We start from the raw sequence: 15,206 nt of genomic DNA on the forward strand, positions 1-15,206 counted from the left end.
TGTGCCACCACGCCCTGCCATTGTAAAAATGCCATTGGGATACATGTGTGGCAATGGCGGTGACGAGGGAAATTCATTCAGAGTGATAATCAAGATGCGTCTCTCCCTATTGCAGTCACTTTGTAACGCAAGACCTGCTGACGTAAAAAAAAGCCATAATGTGCCGGTAAACACCTGACCCAGAGACGACCTGCAATAGCGCGCAAGGACACTCACTGCCCGTTGTGAACATTGGTGCAATGATTAAAAGAGACCTCCTAAAAAAAAAGTCACGTACAGCCCAAAGACATTTACATTACACTAACACCAACAAGGGGTCCCATTCCAGACAAGGTCTAATTACACAGCCGCACGTAACACAGGAAATATGGTCTCTTGTAACCAAGGCACATGACGCTCAATCAAAGCACTCAACGGTAAAGACACCTCGGCATTCATATATGGTACCCAATGTGAAGTAAAGCGTGGATGAAGCCTGGTTGTAAAAAACTCTGAATCGCCAACTCTCATACACACGATTCAATGCACGTAAAACGAAGGCAACAATCTATTTTTCATAGATTGTTACGTCCGATGGATCGTTGCATGCCTAGCCCACGCACATGCAACAGGGCAGATTACGTGTGTGGGCAGAGGAAGAATCAAGATTGAGGAAGGCCGGGAGAGGCATGGGAAACAGGCCCTGCCATGCCATGGCCCTGTGGTAGAGGAGGGGCGGGGGGCAGGCTGGTGGGGTAGCACGCATACCACCAAAGGCTCTATAAGCCGGCCGCTGATCAATCATCATCGCTCACAATAAATCCACAGCTGGATAAAGGTCTCCCCAAACTGTTACCATCACAGTCCTGCAATGTAGCAAATCCATCAAGTGCTCGCACACGAGCTCAGTGCATAGCTCCATCTCCGACGTGTACGTCCTCCTGAGCATGTTCCCCTGTTTGGCTTGCTACCGTCATTAGTCTTGTTTACCGGCCACCGTGTGCCTTCATAGTTGCGCATCTTCCCCAAGCACCGCCACTCCTGCTTGTCTCAACAGTCAACGTGACATCTGTAAATTGAGTGCGTTCTCAAACCCATGCCAATGAACAGCAGGATGTGATTACTCTTAAGATACAAACATTATGTGGTAGATGATTTTGCTGCTATAAATTCCACGTAATAAGCCACTTCGTTGAGCTATAATTTGTGGCCAGGTTGCTTCTAAAGAACAAGCGCATAGCTCAGTGGGCTTTACCTGGTAAGATAAACAAAATTGTTACATTTTATTTGCATAATTTTTTTTTAATCGATTTGTTTACTTTTCCAAAACTTTGCACCCCCATCATATTTTACTACTGTTTCTTGCTGTAACATTCTCACCTGCCCCTACTGGACATCTGTGAAAAAAGAGCTTTATAGCTTATCGGATTCCACCAGTATATATAAAGATTCTGATTCTGAGAGGGGGCAGTGCTATCGCTTGAAAGACTTAGAGGGGGGAGGCCAGAAATCTGCCAAGGCTTAGGTGTACGCTGTGGGGGGGGGTCACACGAGGATAGTGTGATGTGTGAGACTGCCCCTTTGAACTGAGCGAGTAGCACTGGGTGGGTCCCGGTGCGTGGCGATAGCGGTGGCACATTTTTTGTTTATCATGTGCCGCCACAGTGCACTGTGGGTAATAAAATACAAATCAAACACACCAGGGGTCTACCTTGCCGTGTAAACACAAACCAACGTGGCATCTTAGCCCATTCCTGGTGATCCAGAGGTCGACGGTTTGATTCGATCTCCCCTGGGCGAAGTGGCTGAAACAATTGACAAGTTTCTCAAATCCCCTGCCCCGCCGCTTCTGTCCACCCAGTTAGTCGATGGGCAGGTCGTACGTGGTGGGGTAAAGTGTAGGTACTCTCACCTCTTCCAAGCTGTCTGGCCAGCGTGGAAGAGTAGACCAAAATACCCTGTAGACGGGCTCTTTCGCTCCTGCTAGTGGAGGCCCTTTTGCCAGCAGTGGCGTGAGCAAGCAATTGGAGGGCTGCACCCTTTGTGTTTTTAGTCCATCAGACGATGGGGACCTGTGGAGCCGTGTTTTCAGGCAGCACTTGTGGAAGCAAGCAAACTCAGACTGGTTCAGAACTTTCTGGGTCTCATTAGCAGTGCCGAGATCTCGGTGAGAGACACTGATGGATGGCGATGTTCCCTCCGCTAAATGCTGCTGGTTCAGTGTTTACCACTGGCTTTTTCAGACAGTCGCCGATAAGATAAAAGACAATAATCGCGAAAAATTACATTCAGTGCCCGGTCTTGGATGTCCAAACAAAACCTGACATGAATAAGAACTGTACCGAGTCTAATGTGCTCAAAATGTACAGGCCAATGCATGGCATGCGTAAAATACCAAAGTTACATAAATATGTACTTAGTGGCGGGATAAACCTAGTAGTATGAGATGTCATCGCGGGGCCAGTTTGTCCGGAGTTGATGGTTTCAACTCAACAGGGAATTACCAAACCGTGTCGTCGGTTGCAGAGCGAACATTAAAATATATTGTGATATTTTCTAGCAAGAGCAGGCTTATTGTAGGGCATTGTTGTGGTGCCAAATTCCACATGTGAAATTTACCCGCGGCAAAAAAAAATTGTCAGAAAAAATATCATCCACCGACTGTCCTTAAACAACTTCGGCATCCGGCGCTGCATTTCAAGTGTGATAACAGCCACCAATGAGATCCCCACCTGCTCTAAATGGACGATTATTGAAACGCGAATGAATGCAGCATTGTATCTGGCTTTGTAAAGGTGCCTCACGGAACATTTCACAGCAGCAGTTTTGCTGAAGGTTTTTTGCCCGCGAATTAACCTAATTCCCTCCGCTGAGTGCATTGTTGGGATTTTTTCGCGAGTTAAGTTTCTTTTTGAAACTCACAGAAAGCCTCCGCTCTTAATTCCTTTCATTTTAAATTGCCTCTTTATTCCTCACAAGTAATCGCAACTGATGTTTAAAATGATTTTTAATCAGAGAAAGCTTTAAACAAACACGACCGTTTTTTTGTCTAACTCTTCGAGCAGACCAGTGAAACGAATTTAAATCTACAAAAGACCGTAATTATTTCATTTCGTTTTCATTTGGCTACAAATGAAATTTCACATCCGAGTGCACGGTATTATCACCGACGCAAACAAGCACAGTATCGCTTTTTACCCAACCTGGCTCAGGGGCTACAAGGCCTACAACACAACCCAGTGCAGACCAAGCGTTCACAAACACACAAGCCCAGCAGCGCTTTCACTGAGCGGTAAACGACTCTCCACATAGGACACTGGCGCACGAAAAAAACGGCTTACTCACAAAGATCAACAAAGATTCATGTAGGGAGACATTTACAGCAGCATAAACTACCCATACACATGCACAGGGCACTTACGCGCATTTGAAAGACAGGAGAGCTGATGAGCGGATGTAAGTGCACAGGTAATAATTGAATGCTCGCTAAGAATGTTGCGGGTGCAAGTGAGCGCAAACCACCACCGTCTAGGGAGACATTCAAGCTCCAAATTCCTGAAGTAGTGCAATGCAGACACCAATTACCGATTGACTGTATGCCTCGTGGAATTGAGATTTTAAATATACTGATTGCACAGCTGTGTAAATTAGAAACGAATTACAACTGTAACACAATTACATATTTAAATTACGAAGCACTCTAAATACTGCTCTACTAAGCATCTAGGCATTTAACAACTTAACGCTTCACCTGTTGAATTGTCAATATAGGGACTCACAATCTGGTTCAAGAAATAAACATTTTGTTGCTTGCTTCTTCCTTATTAGAGGTTATTTTTAGTTTAAATCACGTAAACACAAACGTGTCATTGCTTGCTTCTTGTTTTTCTAATCTGTGCTATCTCAATTTGGTCCGTCTCATCTACATCGACCGTCAGAAGCAGGGCTGTGCGCAACCTGTGTCGAGTGCAGGCCGCCACGTCGGGGATTCCTGAGCTCCCCGCAGGCCGCAGAATCTGAATGGTCCTCGTGGACAACTTTGCGAGAGCAAAGTATGCAAAATATAGTTGTTTTTTTAACAAAACTGTATAAATCCCATACAATCATAAAAGGGAGCGTGTGTGTGCCTTGTTCGATGTATGAATTATAAGCCAAGTCAATGTGAAGGGTAACTATGTATGCTGAACTTCTTTCGCACCGTACGTAACCAACCATGCTAATCGGAGGAACTATTTCAGGCTGGGTGAACCTGAGGCGTAAGTTCTCCTTAAGCAAAATGTCAGGCATCATGTCAACTGCAAAACGCTATGTGGTGGAATAGCAGAGCACTGCTCAAACTCGGAATAAACCTGGTGCCTTGAGAAACGGAACATACCCCCCATTGAGAAAAGAACCAATCCTGTCAGTGGCCCTAAATGTATTAGAGCATGGGAGCCTGGTGCGTGCGCACATCTCCCAAAGCCTCTTGCTGTCAAGAATTACAAATCAACAGTCCGGTGCAACAAATCCAGCCCCCGGCTTTACGACGTGCCGACTGGTGTTTTCCAGCCGTCCCGAGTCCACAAACGTCAAACTCTCATTCCGCGCGGAATCCGTCAGCAGTCGGCCAAGCGGAACGAGTTCCGATCGTTACTCTCTGCACTGGGGCTTGAACCCGGGCCCCGAGAGGTGCTGCTTACAAGGCTCCCCCCCCTAATTTGGATCTTATCCAAACACGAGACTGTCAGCCACCGATGGGCAGACCAAGACGTCTGCTGGTCGTGCCGCACGCCAAAGAGGGTTGTTTAATTCTCCACTAAGAGGTGTCGGAGGCTTCCTCTTTCAAGTACCAACTCCCTAGGGTCACATCTGAGCTTTGGAATTTGTGCGTGTGAGAGGTTTTTTGGCTAAAGAAGTCTTGATTGAAAATCTGTGGAATTTTAACTGCCAAAGCAAACGTAACATTTTTTTATCTGGCATCGGGCGAGTGGTTTTGACCCATCGGTGATAGAATGTTTCATCTGGGTTTTTTTTTTATAAAGCTCAGAATGTTGTTTCGTGGTTAGTGGAGACAACAGATGCCACTGCAACCGTCGGTTTTAATCATCCGGCATGGAAAATGCAAAAACATTTGTGCTCAATTATTCCAAGAAATTAACTCTGGTGTTTTTTTTTTACTGATTAAAGCCATCCGTTAATTACCCCTTATTACCCCGAAAATAACAAGGGCTTTCCATGAAGGAATGATAAAATAACAGGCTTGGTGGAATTTTAATTTGGGCTACCATTTACGCATTTGGTAAACCCTTCCCTGCAATAAATGACGAAAAGCAGCCTTAACACAACCACAAGTGAGCGAACACTGATTACAGGAAACAGGTGGCTGTGGCCTGTGTGGGGAGACAAGACTGAGAGGTGAGCTTCGATCGGGCGTTGGGCTGGTTTCTATCAAGACTAAAGCAACAAGTTCTGCCCGAACCGTGAAATTAACTCTCCGCACGTCTCTTATTTACAAAGCCGGCGAGATCCTTTGTTTGCAATTTCACCGCGCACGGGGGAATTTTGGGAAATTCCGTGGCAAAGGAAGCCCGGGTTGACGTTCGGTCGGCAAATCGGAGGTGCTGAGTGCGCAACGCGGTCAGACGCCGGACACTGGAGGGCATCAGCGACTGCAACCAGACACGGCGATTTTAATAGCGAAATGTTTTAACGACAACGATGAACTGAGAGCTCCTAATAAAAGAGCAATCACTTTAAATAGTGTTTCGGGAGACTGTTTATAGACGGTAGGGGTCAGCCAGCTGGACTTTTATATATAGCCACACAAGATGGTACACATAGGAGTTCATGGAAAAATAGGTAAGTAATGCGAAAGATAAAATAGAAGTGGCAAGACAAGTATGAGAGATATGCTTTGCTCTCCTGCCATAACCGACAGCCCGTGAAATACGGTCACTGCTTTGGTACGCGCATTTTCAGACATCTACACTGTATTTGTATTGTAAATAAACGAATGATAAATGAAAAAGGCTCTTCAAATTATTGTTTACAGTCCACCCGTGATGGTGGTGACTGATGCTGCGAAGGCATTCCGTGCTCGTGTCTCGGCCACACGAAGGGTGGTCGCCGCACAAAACAATGCAAAAATGCGAAGGCTCTACAGGGAGAAGAAGAAAAAAAACTTGTATAAATAAAAAAAGCGAAACCAATTATTCCCTAAACAAAAACAGATTGTCAAAACCGCAAGCTCCCAAGTATGCGTCGCATCACAAAAAAATAAATAAACCGAGTCGACACAATAGGGGGAGCCAAGCTGACGTCATGCCGAGAATTCTGAGATTATACACGGGGCCCTATTCGTTACAGAAGACATGTTCACCACGGTGACAAGATGTTAACTACCTCGCCTGGTATACGGGAGGTCGTGGGTTCGAACCCGACCCTGACGCATCTATATTTAGAGTTTGCAAATTCTCCCCGTGGTTGTGTGGCTTTTTCTCCGGGTCCTCCGCGTTTTTCCCTCCACATTTAGAATCCGCATCCGTTGAGTATTTGGCTGCTATAATTTCCACATGCTAAGTCACTTCATTGAGCTATCATTTCTGGCCAGGTCGTTTCTGAAAAAAAGCTATACATCTCAGTGGGCCTCACCTGGTAAAATAAAAAGTTAAGTTTTTGAGAAATACCAGCCTGTTCAACATCACCAACTTGCATTGTGAGAATATTTGTTCCGCGCAGATACAAACGAATATTACAAAAGACACAGACAAACACAGAAACAGACATGTGTATATATATATTTTTTCTTAGCACACAGCTCTTGGCTGTGTTTCGGAAATGATTTAAGTGGAAGTTATTATTCACGTCTTTATTTATTTATTTGCCGAAGCGCTCTCTTTGCAAATCAAGGCTGCAACGGCCCACAGCGATACCACGACCACCCGTTCTGGCAGGCGCCGGGGGAGGGGGAAAGATTAAGAAACCCCAAGACCATTCGGTTGGAGGGCACCCTCCTGTCCTCCCGTCCGCCAGGAACCTTTTCCATGGCACAAGAGGGGAAAGAGGCGGCGTGCGGTTAACGGCCGCACTCCAACGCCGCCTGACCTAACGACTTCCAAATGTGCGGGGTCGAGAGTTAAAATGCTTTCGTACTTCCGCGTGTGTGTGTGTGTGTGCGTCCACGTTTTCGAGCGAGTGGGCAGGCAAATGACGGGCGAGGTGGATGCAATGCTTTACCCGCCCCCCACCATCACCCCCACTGGCCCCCCCAAAGTCAGGAATTCCGCTTATTTACAGCGGGGACACGGGGGCCCAGGTTCACGGCCCCGCTGTGTTGCTGGGTCCCCTGCCACTAGAATGGGGGGTCGTCATGGGGTCACAACCGGGCGAAGAGGGCAGCCGGGGCGCTTGCCCCAGGACCTCGCCCCCCACCCCCTCTCCGCTTAACGAGCTTTTGCTGAGATTAACTTTTTTTCTCCTGTTCTCGCTTTTTATATACGTTTAAAAGAATTCCTCGGTCTGTGCTGGCACATCGAGAGGTAACTGCATGCGAGGAGCAGTCACAAACGACGATGACAACGACGATGATCACGACGCTCGCTTCTATGTGTAAGTGTGCGTGCATTCTTAAGGTGACGTGGTGGTGGTGCGGAAAATTCGTGAGCACAGTGTTGCGATACCGAATACCCGATTTCACGATACACATCGGAGGCAAGAGCAAGCCTTAATCTAAATCTGGTCCAAGCCTCCCCAAAGATGACTTACTCACCCGACAAAGGGTACCTGCTAGGTTGTGGTCACTATTAACCAATGGAGTGGCAAAGGTGGCCAGGCGTGTGTGGATACTAGCTGCTAAACACCACGGCCCTACCCTGCATTATTGGCGTCATATCACGATAAAAAAAGGCTTTTCCAATGGGAACTCTCACAACTAGCAGTTCACCACCTTGTGTACGAGAAAAGCCCTGCAAAGAAGATATCACAGAACTAAATCTGAAATCTCTACAATAAGCCTATTTGTCCCAACCAAGAGCATGCTGCTGTGGCAGATTGCATCGTTTGCTCACGAACAACATCATCAGTCGATAATGTTTTGCCAAGAGTTAATTTATCCAAACAGTAGACGAAATGCTCCAGAATTAAATGGCCAAACATCGTAAATCACGACCTTCTTAAACGTGATTCTTTGAGACTCAATAAGGTTTACGGCTATAAACACACGTCAAGATGTATACGTAATATCTAAAGTATGTGTCTTGTTTTTATCGGCCCGACCCGGCGAGAATATCTCACAATTCCAAAGTGGGGGGAGAACTGCATGTAAATGCAGTGTTCCGAGGCGGTGCATTCTTGCAGAACTGAACAAAAACTCGGCCTTGTCATGTTCCTGGAAGACCTACCCAGGACAGCACCTGTTCAGGGCCTCTGCACAGTTCGTTGTTTGGCGGCGGCTCGGATGCTCCTCTCCCAAACGGGAGCCATGAATGTGTGACCAGAGCTGCACTATCCGTTGCATTAAAAGCAATTGATTACTCTGCTTATCATCTTCTTGGTTCTTTCGGTAAAGTCACGTAGAATGGAAATAATAAAATAATACAAATAAAACATTATAAAAATAATTCTCACGACGTTTCGGCCACAATGCAAGCAGCCGTCCTCAGGTGAAGAACAGGTGTGTCGAGAAGACAGAGTCTGAATGACAACCCTAGGCTTGGAGCGTCTTTTTTAAGCTGGGTTGGAGGGGGGTAGAGCGCCTTGACAAAATTATTTGCATATCAAGAGGAATTTAGCATATTTCTGGGAATCAGTTCGATTACTCGACCAATCGGATAACGCGAAACTAGTTGGCGGGGGGGGGGGGAAACAAGTCTCACACACGTGTTCCCATGTGTGCCGCTGGACGGGAGGCGATGAGCGGGGCTAGGTGACGGGCATCGGCATGATCAGCAGTGTCACGATGGGTGCGGCTTGCAGGAGGTTTGCAGTCTTCGCGAGGCAGGATGTGGGGGTGGCTACCGTTTTAAAAGCAGCCCGAGTTATGGACCACAAAACATAATTATCAGTTTTGATCGATTAATCAACTTAAATCGATAAAAATCTAACGTATATATTTTAAGGTGCGAGTTAGAAACATTCGCTCAAGTATAATTACGTAAAATGTAAGCTTCATCGCCCTGCAAATACAGAATTAGAATTTGCGGGAGGCACTCGCTCACTCACCCATTCCCTCAGTCACACGGACTCGTGACGGTGCATTAGTCAGTCACGAGTCAGTCACACGAGTCAGTCACACCGACTCATGACGGTGCATTAGTCAGTCACATGAGTCAGACACATTAGTCAGTCACATGAGTCGGTCACACCGACTCGTGACGGTGCATTAGTCAGTCGCACGAGTCGTCCACACTGATGTTGTTGCTGCTGCGCACTGGTATTTACCTTCTGAATGAGCAGCAGCAGAACGGACGGCCCCAGATTCATCTGTGGATGTGAAGAAAAACAACCGATTAACTTTGTGCAATGTGTTTTTCCGTTTAATTTGTTATGTCTCCCATGTGTTATCTCTCATTTGCTGCATTATCCTAACGCGTATAATTCGATGATGATCGTCATTAACTGAAAGTACATTATCTCACGCATACAAGATTGGATGCATGTGTTGTGAGCGTACGAATGTTTAAATCCATGAGCTGATAAATCATAATAAGCCTAATGAGACTTACATTGTTGTGATAATAAATTACGAGATTGCTTTTCTTATTTCAGTTGCGGATGGCAAAAGTAAAATACAAATTAGATTTTTTACAGCTCATTGCGAATATCGCTTTCTGACCAAACACACCGTAAACTTTTCCCCCGATTTTTTTTCCCTCCGCCCCATCCGTGGCCTTCTCTGCCCTTGCCTTTCTTGATGAATAACAGTTGAAAACCAAAAGAAAAGAATCGCGCTGATTTATTACAAACAAAGCGTTAACGATGCATAGGATGTTGAAATTAGCGAGCAGCCCTCTCGGGCAACACACACACACACGCCGGCGTCATGTCCTCACACCGCTGACGAAGATCCAACACGCGCCAACGACCGATCGCACGAACACTCGCCCCACGGGGCTTTGTGACGACCATCGTGCCGGCGATGGATCGGAGTTCCATCAGGGTCAACTACCGGCCGCTCGGCCCACGTTCTTCTTCTTGTCGTACGGCTGATGTAGACGCAGAGCAACAACTACGATTTCACATTCAGGTGGTCAAGCCCCGATAACCGCATCAGGAGCAGTGGAGTGTATCGCCGTGATGTCCCCTCCGTATATTTGCAGATCGGGCATTGCGTCATTATACGTTGTACAGTCTGGTGTGGATGTTTTCATCCAGACCAGTCTGGTCGCACACCGTTGGAGAGATTTTACTTTTCCATTTGTGCATCAGGTATCCGCATCTGCTGCCATGGAATGTGCAGTGGATGCGATTTAGGGTGAACCGTGAGCTTCGTGGAAGATCAAACACAGGCATCTTCTCACGTTGGGTCTTTTAGGTGTTCGTTTGCGAGTTCTTTTGCACTCCATTACGCTCTCGAGGCTTCACTGGGGTTGAATTCTCAGGCCCAGCTGACAACGGCAAAGGCAAAACGTCGCATGGAGTTTGCGCACTGCCATGCGGTTTTATTGTTTTAGCTCGATGTCGCCGAGGAATCAATCGCCAAAAATGCCTCCCTGGCATCGGCAGATAACGGAAGTGAGCAAGGGAGGCAGGATGGATCCTGGACAGTGTTTGTCCGAGTTGACCACCGTGCACAAACAGCTGTTATAGCGCACAAGCCAAAAACAACGAATGTGCCCAGAGTAATCCTTCACAGAGATGAAGCGATGAAATCAACTCGTGCACAGGTGCTCGATGGATTGTCACATCGCAAGAACACGAGAGGTGATGGTGGCAAAGGGGACGCTATTATCCAGCAATGGAGAGATCATGGCTAATGATGATGATGAAATGTCTGGCAGGACAGCAAGTAGCCAGGTGGGAAGGTAAATAGCCAGGCAAGCAGATAGAGCAGACGTGTAGGCAAGTACATGGGCAGTGAGATTGGTTTACAACTGATTAGCAAGGACTTAATACCTGGTCTCCCCGAGCACAACCGCGTGGCACTGAGAAAACCAACCACAAGCAGCGTCACTCAATAGCGGTGACACCGACGGTAGCAAAATACGCACAGACGCACGCAAGGCCCTCCCCCTCGAAAGCCACACCTTGCACACGTCGTCCAAAATATCAGCGCGCTGCCTCTGATCGCGACAGGCGCGCAGGACGCTGAACAGCACCTCCACCAGGGCGGCTCGCTCCGGGGCACGGCACTCGCCCAGCCAGGGCAGCAGCGCGTCACGCAGGAACCGCAGCGCCGGCAACGGTCCCAGGACCTCGACGGCGCGTTCCCGCTCGTCAGCGTCGCTCGGTCGCGCCTCGGGCCGCACGTCGGACGGACGGCTCGCACGAGCCTCGGCCACTCCGTCGTCTTCTCCGAGCAGCGAACGGAACGTATCGTCGGTGGGACAGAGTGCCAGCACGGCAGAGAGGAAGTCGAGGTGCGGCAGGGAGCCGAGTTCCCGTGCGCGGGACAGGCCGAGTCGCGCCGCGCGACGGCACAGCGCCGGCAGGGGCCCGGACGGGTCCGGGCCGGGGTCACGGGCCGCGGTGTCCTCGCTGGCACCGGTGGAATCGTCAGAGCCTGGAAGCGGGGAAAAAAAGGTGCAGCACTGCAATTGTTTGCCATCTGGAACGCTCTTTAGTCCGATATTAGGAAGCCACTGGAGCGATGCACTTTGAAATCATATCGTTTGAAAACGAATATCTTCACAACTGCTTTTTGTGTTGAGTTTCAAGTTCTTCCCCCGTACCTCCGATTAGCACGGTTGGCTACGTACGGTGTGAAAGAAGTTCAACATACATACACTTCTGGCAGAAGGGCCTCTGCTAATGGAAGCTCTAGAGACCTTCTAGAGGGTACTTAGCCTACTCTTTCATACTGGATAGATGTCTTGCGAGAGATGGTAGGACTCGCACATTATCGCACCGTGCGACCCCCTCCAGACTGCTGAGCAGACAGAGGGATGGGAGATTTAAGAAACTTGCACTATTGCTTCAACTGCCGCGCCGTGAAATTTAACCGCAACAAATTGTGCGCAAATCCACTAAACAACGGCAGCATCCCGCAAATTTCAGACCATGGGAATCACAGACGCGGAGGGATGCATATCTCCCGCGAGCACGATAGTGAGTTAGGACACTTCAAACAGCCCGCGTAAACACGCATTAAACAAGAGGGGCTTCATTTACGTGCTAGGGATGCTGCACAAACAACACGTTAAATCAAGAGGATTCAGGCCCAACTCCTAGCTCCAGCTGTCGCGAGAGAAGCAGATCAGCGTGTGATCATTGGCTTTATAACCGGGCATGCCACGATTCATCAAATGATCCGCTAAATGGAGCTCAAGATAAATGCATCAAATAGTGCGCTTAACAACTGATTGTATTGGACTTGTATCTATTTTTTCGGCTCATGGAAGCCTTGCAGCCACTGTGGCATCGACTACACACACCACAATAACAAAAGAGATTTTTTTTTTTATTCCAGGAGTGCAACGTTGAGTCCAATGACTCTTTTTCAGGAGGGTCCTGCATCATAGTTTAAATTTTAGGATGTTTTCAGCCAATTACTGAGTGTTTATACACCTGGAGAAACCCCACGCACGCAAGGGTCAACTTGGAAACAGACGGCGATTAGTCCACTTGCTGTACCACCTCAACACCCACTGGAAGGGAGTTTCACAACATTTGTGCAATCCACCAACCCTCGCATCCACAGTGCAGGATTACATAGCCACCACCACCACCCCCGGTTATTCATGAATTGAATGATGACCCCGAATTGTGGAAATTCACCAAATGAATACATGACGAGGACTCATTTTTACAAAAGTATGTCTGTACATGCTTTGTGTGGGAAAAAAAAATACCATGCCAAAATCATGAACAGCTGAAACTACACATACACTTCAAGCAAGATGCACAACCAAACAGCAGTTACTCTTATTCTACAAGTACATGTCGAGGATGCGTCTCAACGGCTGTAAGAAACGCATTTGGGGCTTTGTTAATGATAAAACAGACTTAAAGGTCACAATCGTGCAGCCTCTAAAGCACCCTCTAGTAGCCTCGGAATGGCGAGACTGCCCTACCTTCCAGGACAATGTGAACAGGACATGGGAATAAATAAGCGTCACAATGCACGGTGCATTGTGGGAGCCGGCGCTCCGCATGTCGTCATACACCACTCTGCCGGGCAAGTGCCGGGAAATCTCTGCGCTCTTTACTGGGACCTGTTTGACAAGGTCTTACAAAATGAAATGTTAATTTTACTTTTTTATTATTATAGCAGAAGAGCCGTCACATTGCCATGTACCTATGTCGTTTAGGACCTCATGAGCCTCCACTGGACAGCTCTCATCATTACCAACATCGAAGTGTGCTGTGCTTTTTAACGATGTGTGATTGGTTGCTCCTGTGCTGTCATAACAAAAGGTTATTCTGACTTTCTGGTTTTATGACCTGAGGAGGATGCTTGGTGTCATTTAAAACTCTGCGTTGTATCTTGTTACTGAATTTGGTTGTCAGAATCGTTCTTCAATTCACCGGTGAGATGAAACAATAACAATCGGCGTGTTATACGCCTGTACCTCTGACAATTTCACCTGTTTAGCTATATCGGCCGGTGAAGGGTTACGCAACAACCAATTTGGCAACATCATTACGTGGCCTAACCAAAACATCTCATGGCTTTCCCCCTTTAAAAAAAAAAATCCTCGAGCGCAAGGCTGGAATGCGCACGACGATGCGACGCGCGTACCCGGGGCGTCCGTCGCGCCGGTTTCAATCCGCCCCGCGGTTTCCTCTGCTCCGCCACCGCCACCGCTGCTGTCGTTTCCTGCAGCCTCGGCCCGCTCTACTCCGGGCTCTGGCGCAAAGCGAATGCGTCCCGGCTTCTTGGCGCGACGCGCCGTGACGGCCGAGGGCTGCGCCATGCCCGCGCCGGGCTGGCGGAGGGCGGAGAGGAGAGCGGCGACGCCAAGCAGAGCCCGCTCGGGCTGCGGTGCACCCACCTGTGTACAACAAAGATCCCCCACCCCCGTGTAGCCTTAACAGACTGTTGGGGCAAGCGCTGTTAGCACGTATGAAGGCCAGCGAGGCACACGAGGGGGTCGGTGGCCAGCACCACGCCTTTGTCTCCTTCGTGCGATGTTTATACACCGCACCGGGTACTCATTTGAGGCAGTGTTGACCTAGGGGAGGCCCAGAAACGGTTCAGATAATCATCACAGGTGTTGGCTGCGAGCAGGAATCGAACTCGGGTACCTGGCTTTGTAGCGCAATGCACTAACCGCGACACTACCTACCGCTCTCCATACACTCGCATGTGCACACACACGCGCACGTGCACGCACACACACGCGCACACAGGCGTACACGCACACAGGCGTACACACACACACGCGCACACACACACACACACGCATGCGTACACACGCGCACGCGGCAACGGGGATGCCGCGTTAACGTTGCCAGAATGTTTATTTTAGACGCAGTCTTAGTCAACGGCACTCTGTAGAATATTAGAGATCAATTAAAGCATTCAGTCAGTCGAAATACCAAGATCTTTTTGTTCCAAGGAACTACGTAGTAAAGTGTGCTGTAGGACTCAAAGTCAGCCAAACGGTCTGCTCTCTTACCGCTCCGATGGAGGGCCATTGGTCACATATTTATTTTAGAAAATATATTTATTTTCTATCACAAGGCAACGTTGACAAGAAGATTCTTCTCGTGCTTGTTGTGTTTTTTGTTCTCTTCATAATTGCGCAGGTGTCTTTTGAACGCAGAACTGGTGCAATGGAGATATTGATCTGTCCATTTAACGGTCTTTATTAATTTGTACTATGCTGTACATTTCCCTTTCATACTTTTAACCGATATCATTAACGTCCGTGGAGCATTAAAGGTTAATTTTACTCCAATTACTGTAATCACATCGGTACTTTGGTAATTATTGATGTAATCTGCGCAGGCTAGTTTATCTTCAACAGCATCATTAGCATCATTTATAAAGAACAAAGGGGAGCCTAGCCATAAAGGGTACAACTATTTGACAGTTGCCCATCTGAACTATATAAACATGAAATATTACATTGAAAAAAATTAAACGG

General features: G+C 47.8%; 1 protein-coding gene across 1 annotated transcript in view; it reads right to left on the reverse strand.

Annotated features, from left to right (window-relative positions):
* The window catches only part of LTN1 (listerin E3 ubiquitin protein ligase 1), a 183,175-nt gene that overhangs the window by 137,667 nt on the left and 30,302 nt on the right, over window positions 1-15,206 (reverse strand). Inside the window, exons 11-13 of the mRNA XM_078877327.1 lie at window positions 13,856-14,108; window positions 11,202-11,677; window positions 9,397-9,438 (exon numbers count right to left, since the gene is read on the reverse strand). Of these exons, the coding sequence (XP_078733453.1) occupies window positions 9,397-9,438; window positions 11,202-11,677; window positions 13,856-14,108 (771 nt within the window). The remainder of the gene's footprint in view (window positions 1-9,396; window positions 9,439-11,201; window positions 11,678-13,855; window positions 14,109-15,206) is intronic.

Source organism: Lampetra fluviatilis, chromosome 47, assembly GCF_964198595.1.
Source record: "Lampetra fluviatilis chromosome 47, kcLamFluv1.1, whole genome shotgun sequence".
In the NCBI taxonomy this organism is placed as follows: domain Eukaryota; kingdom Metazoa; phylum Chordata; class Hyperoartia; order Petromyzontiformes; family Petromyzontidae; genus Lampetra; species Lampetra fluviatilis.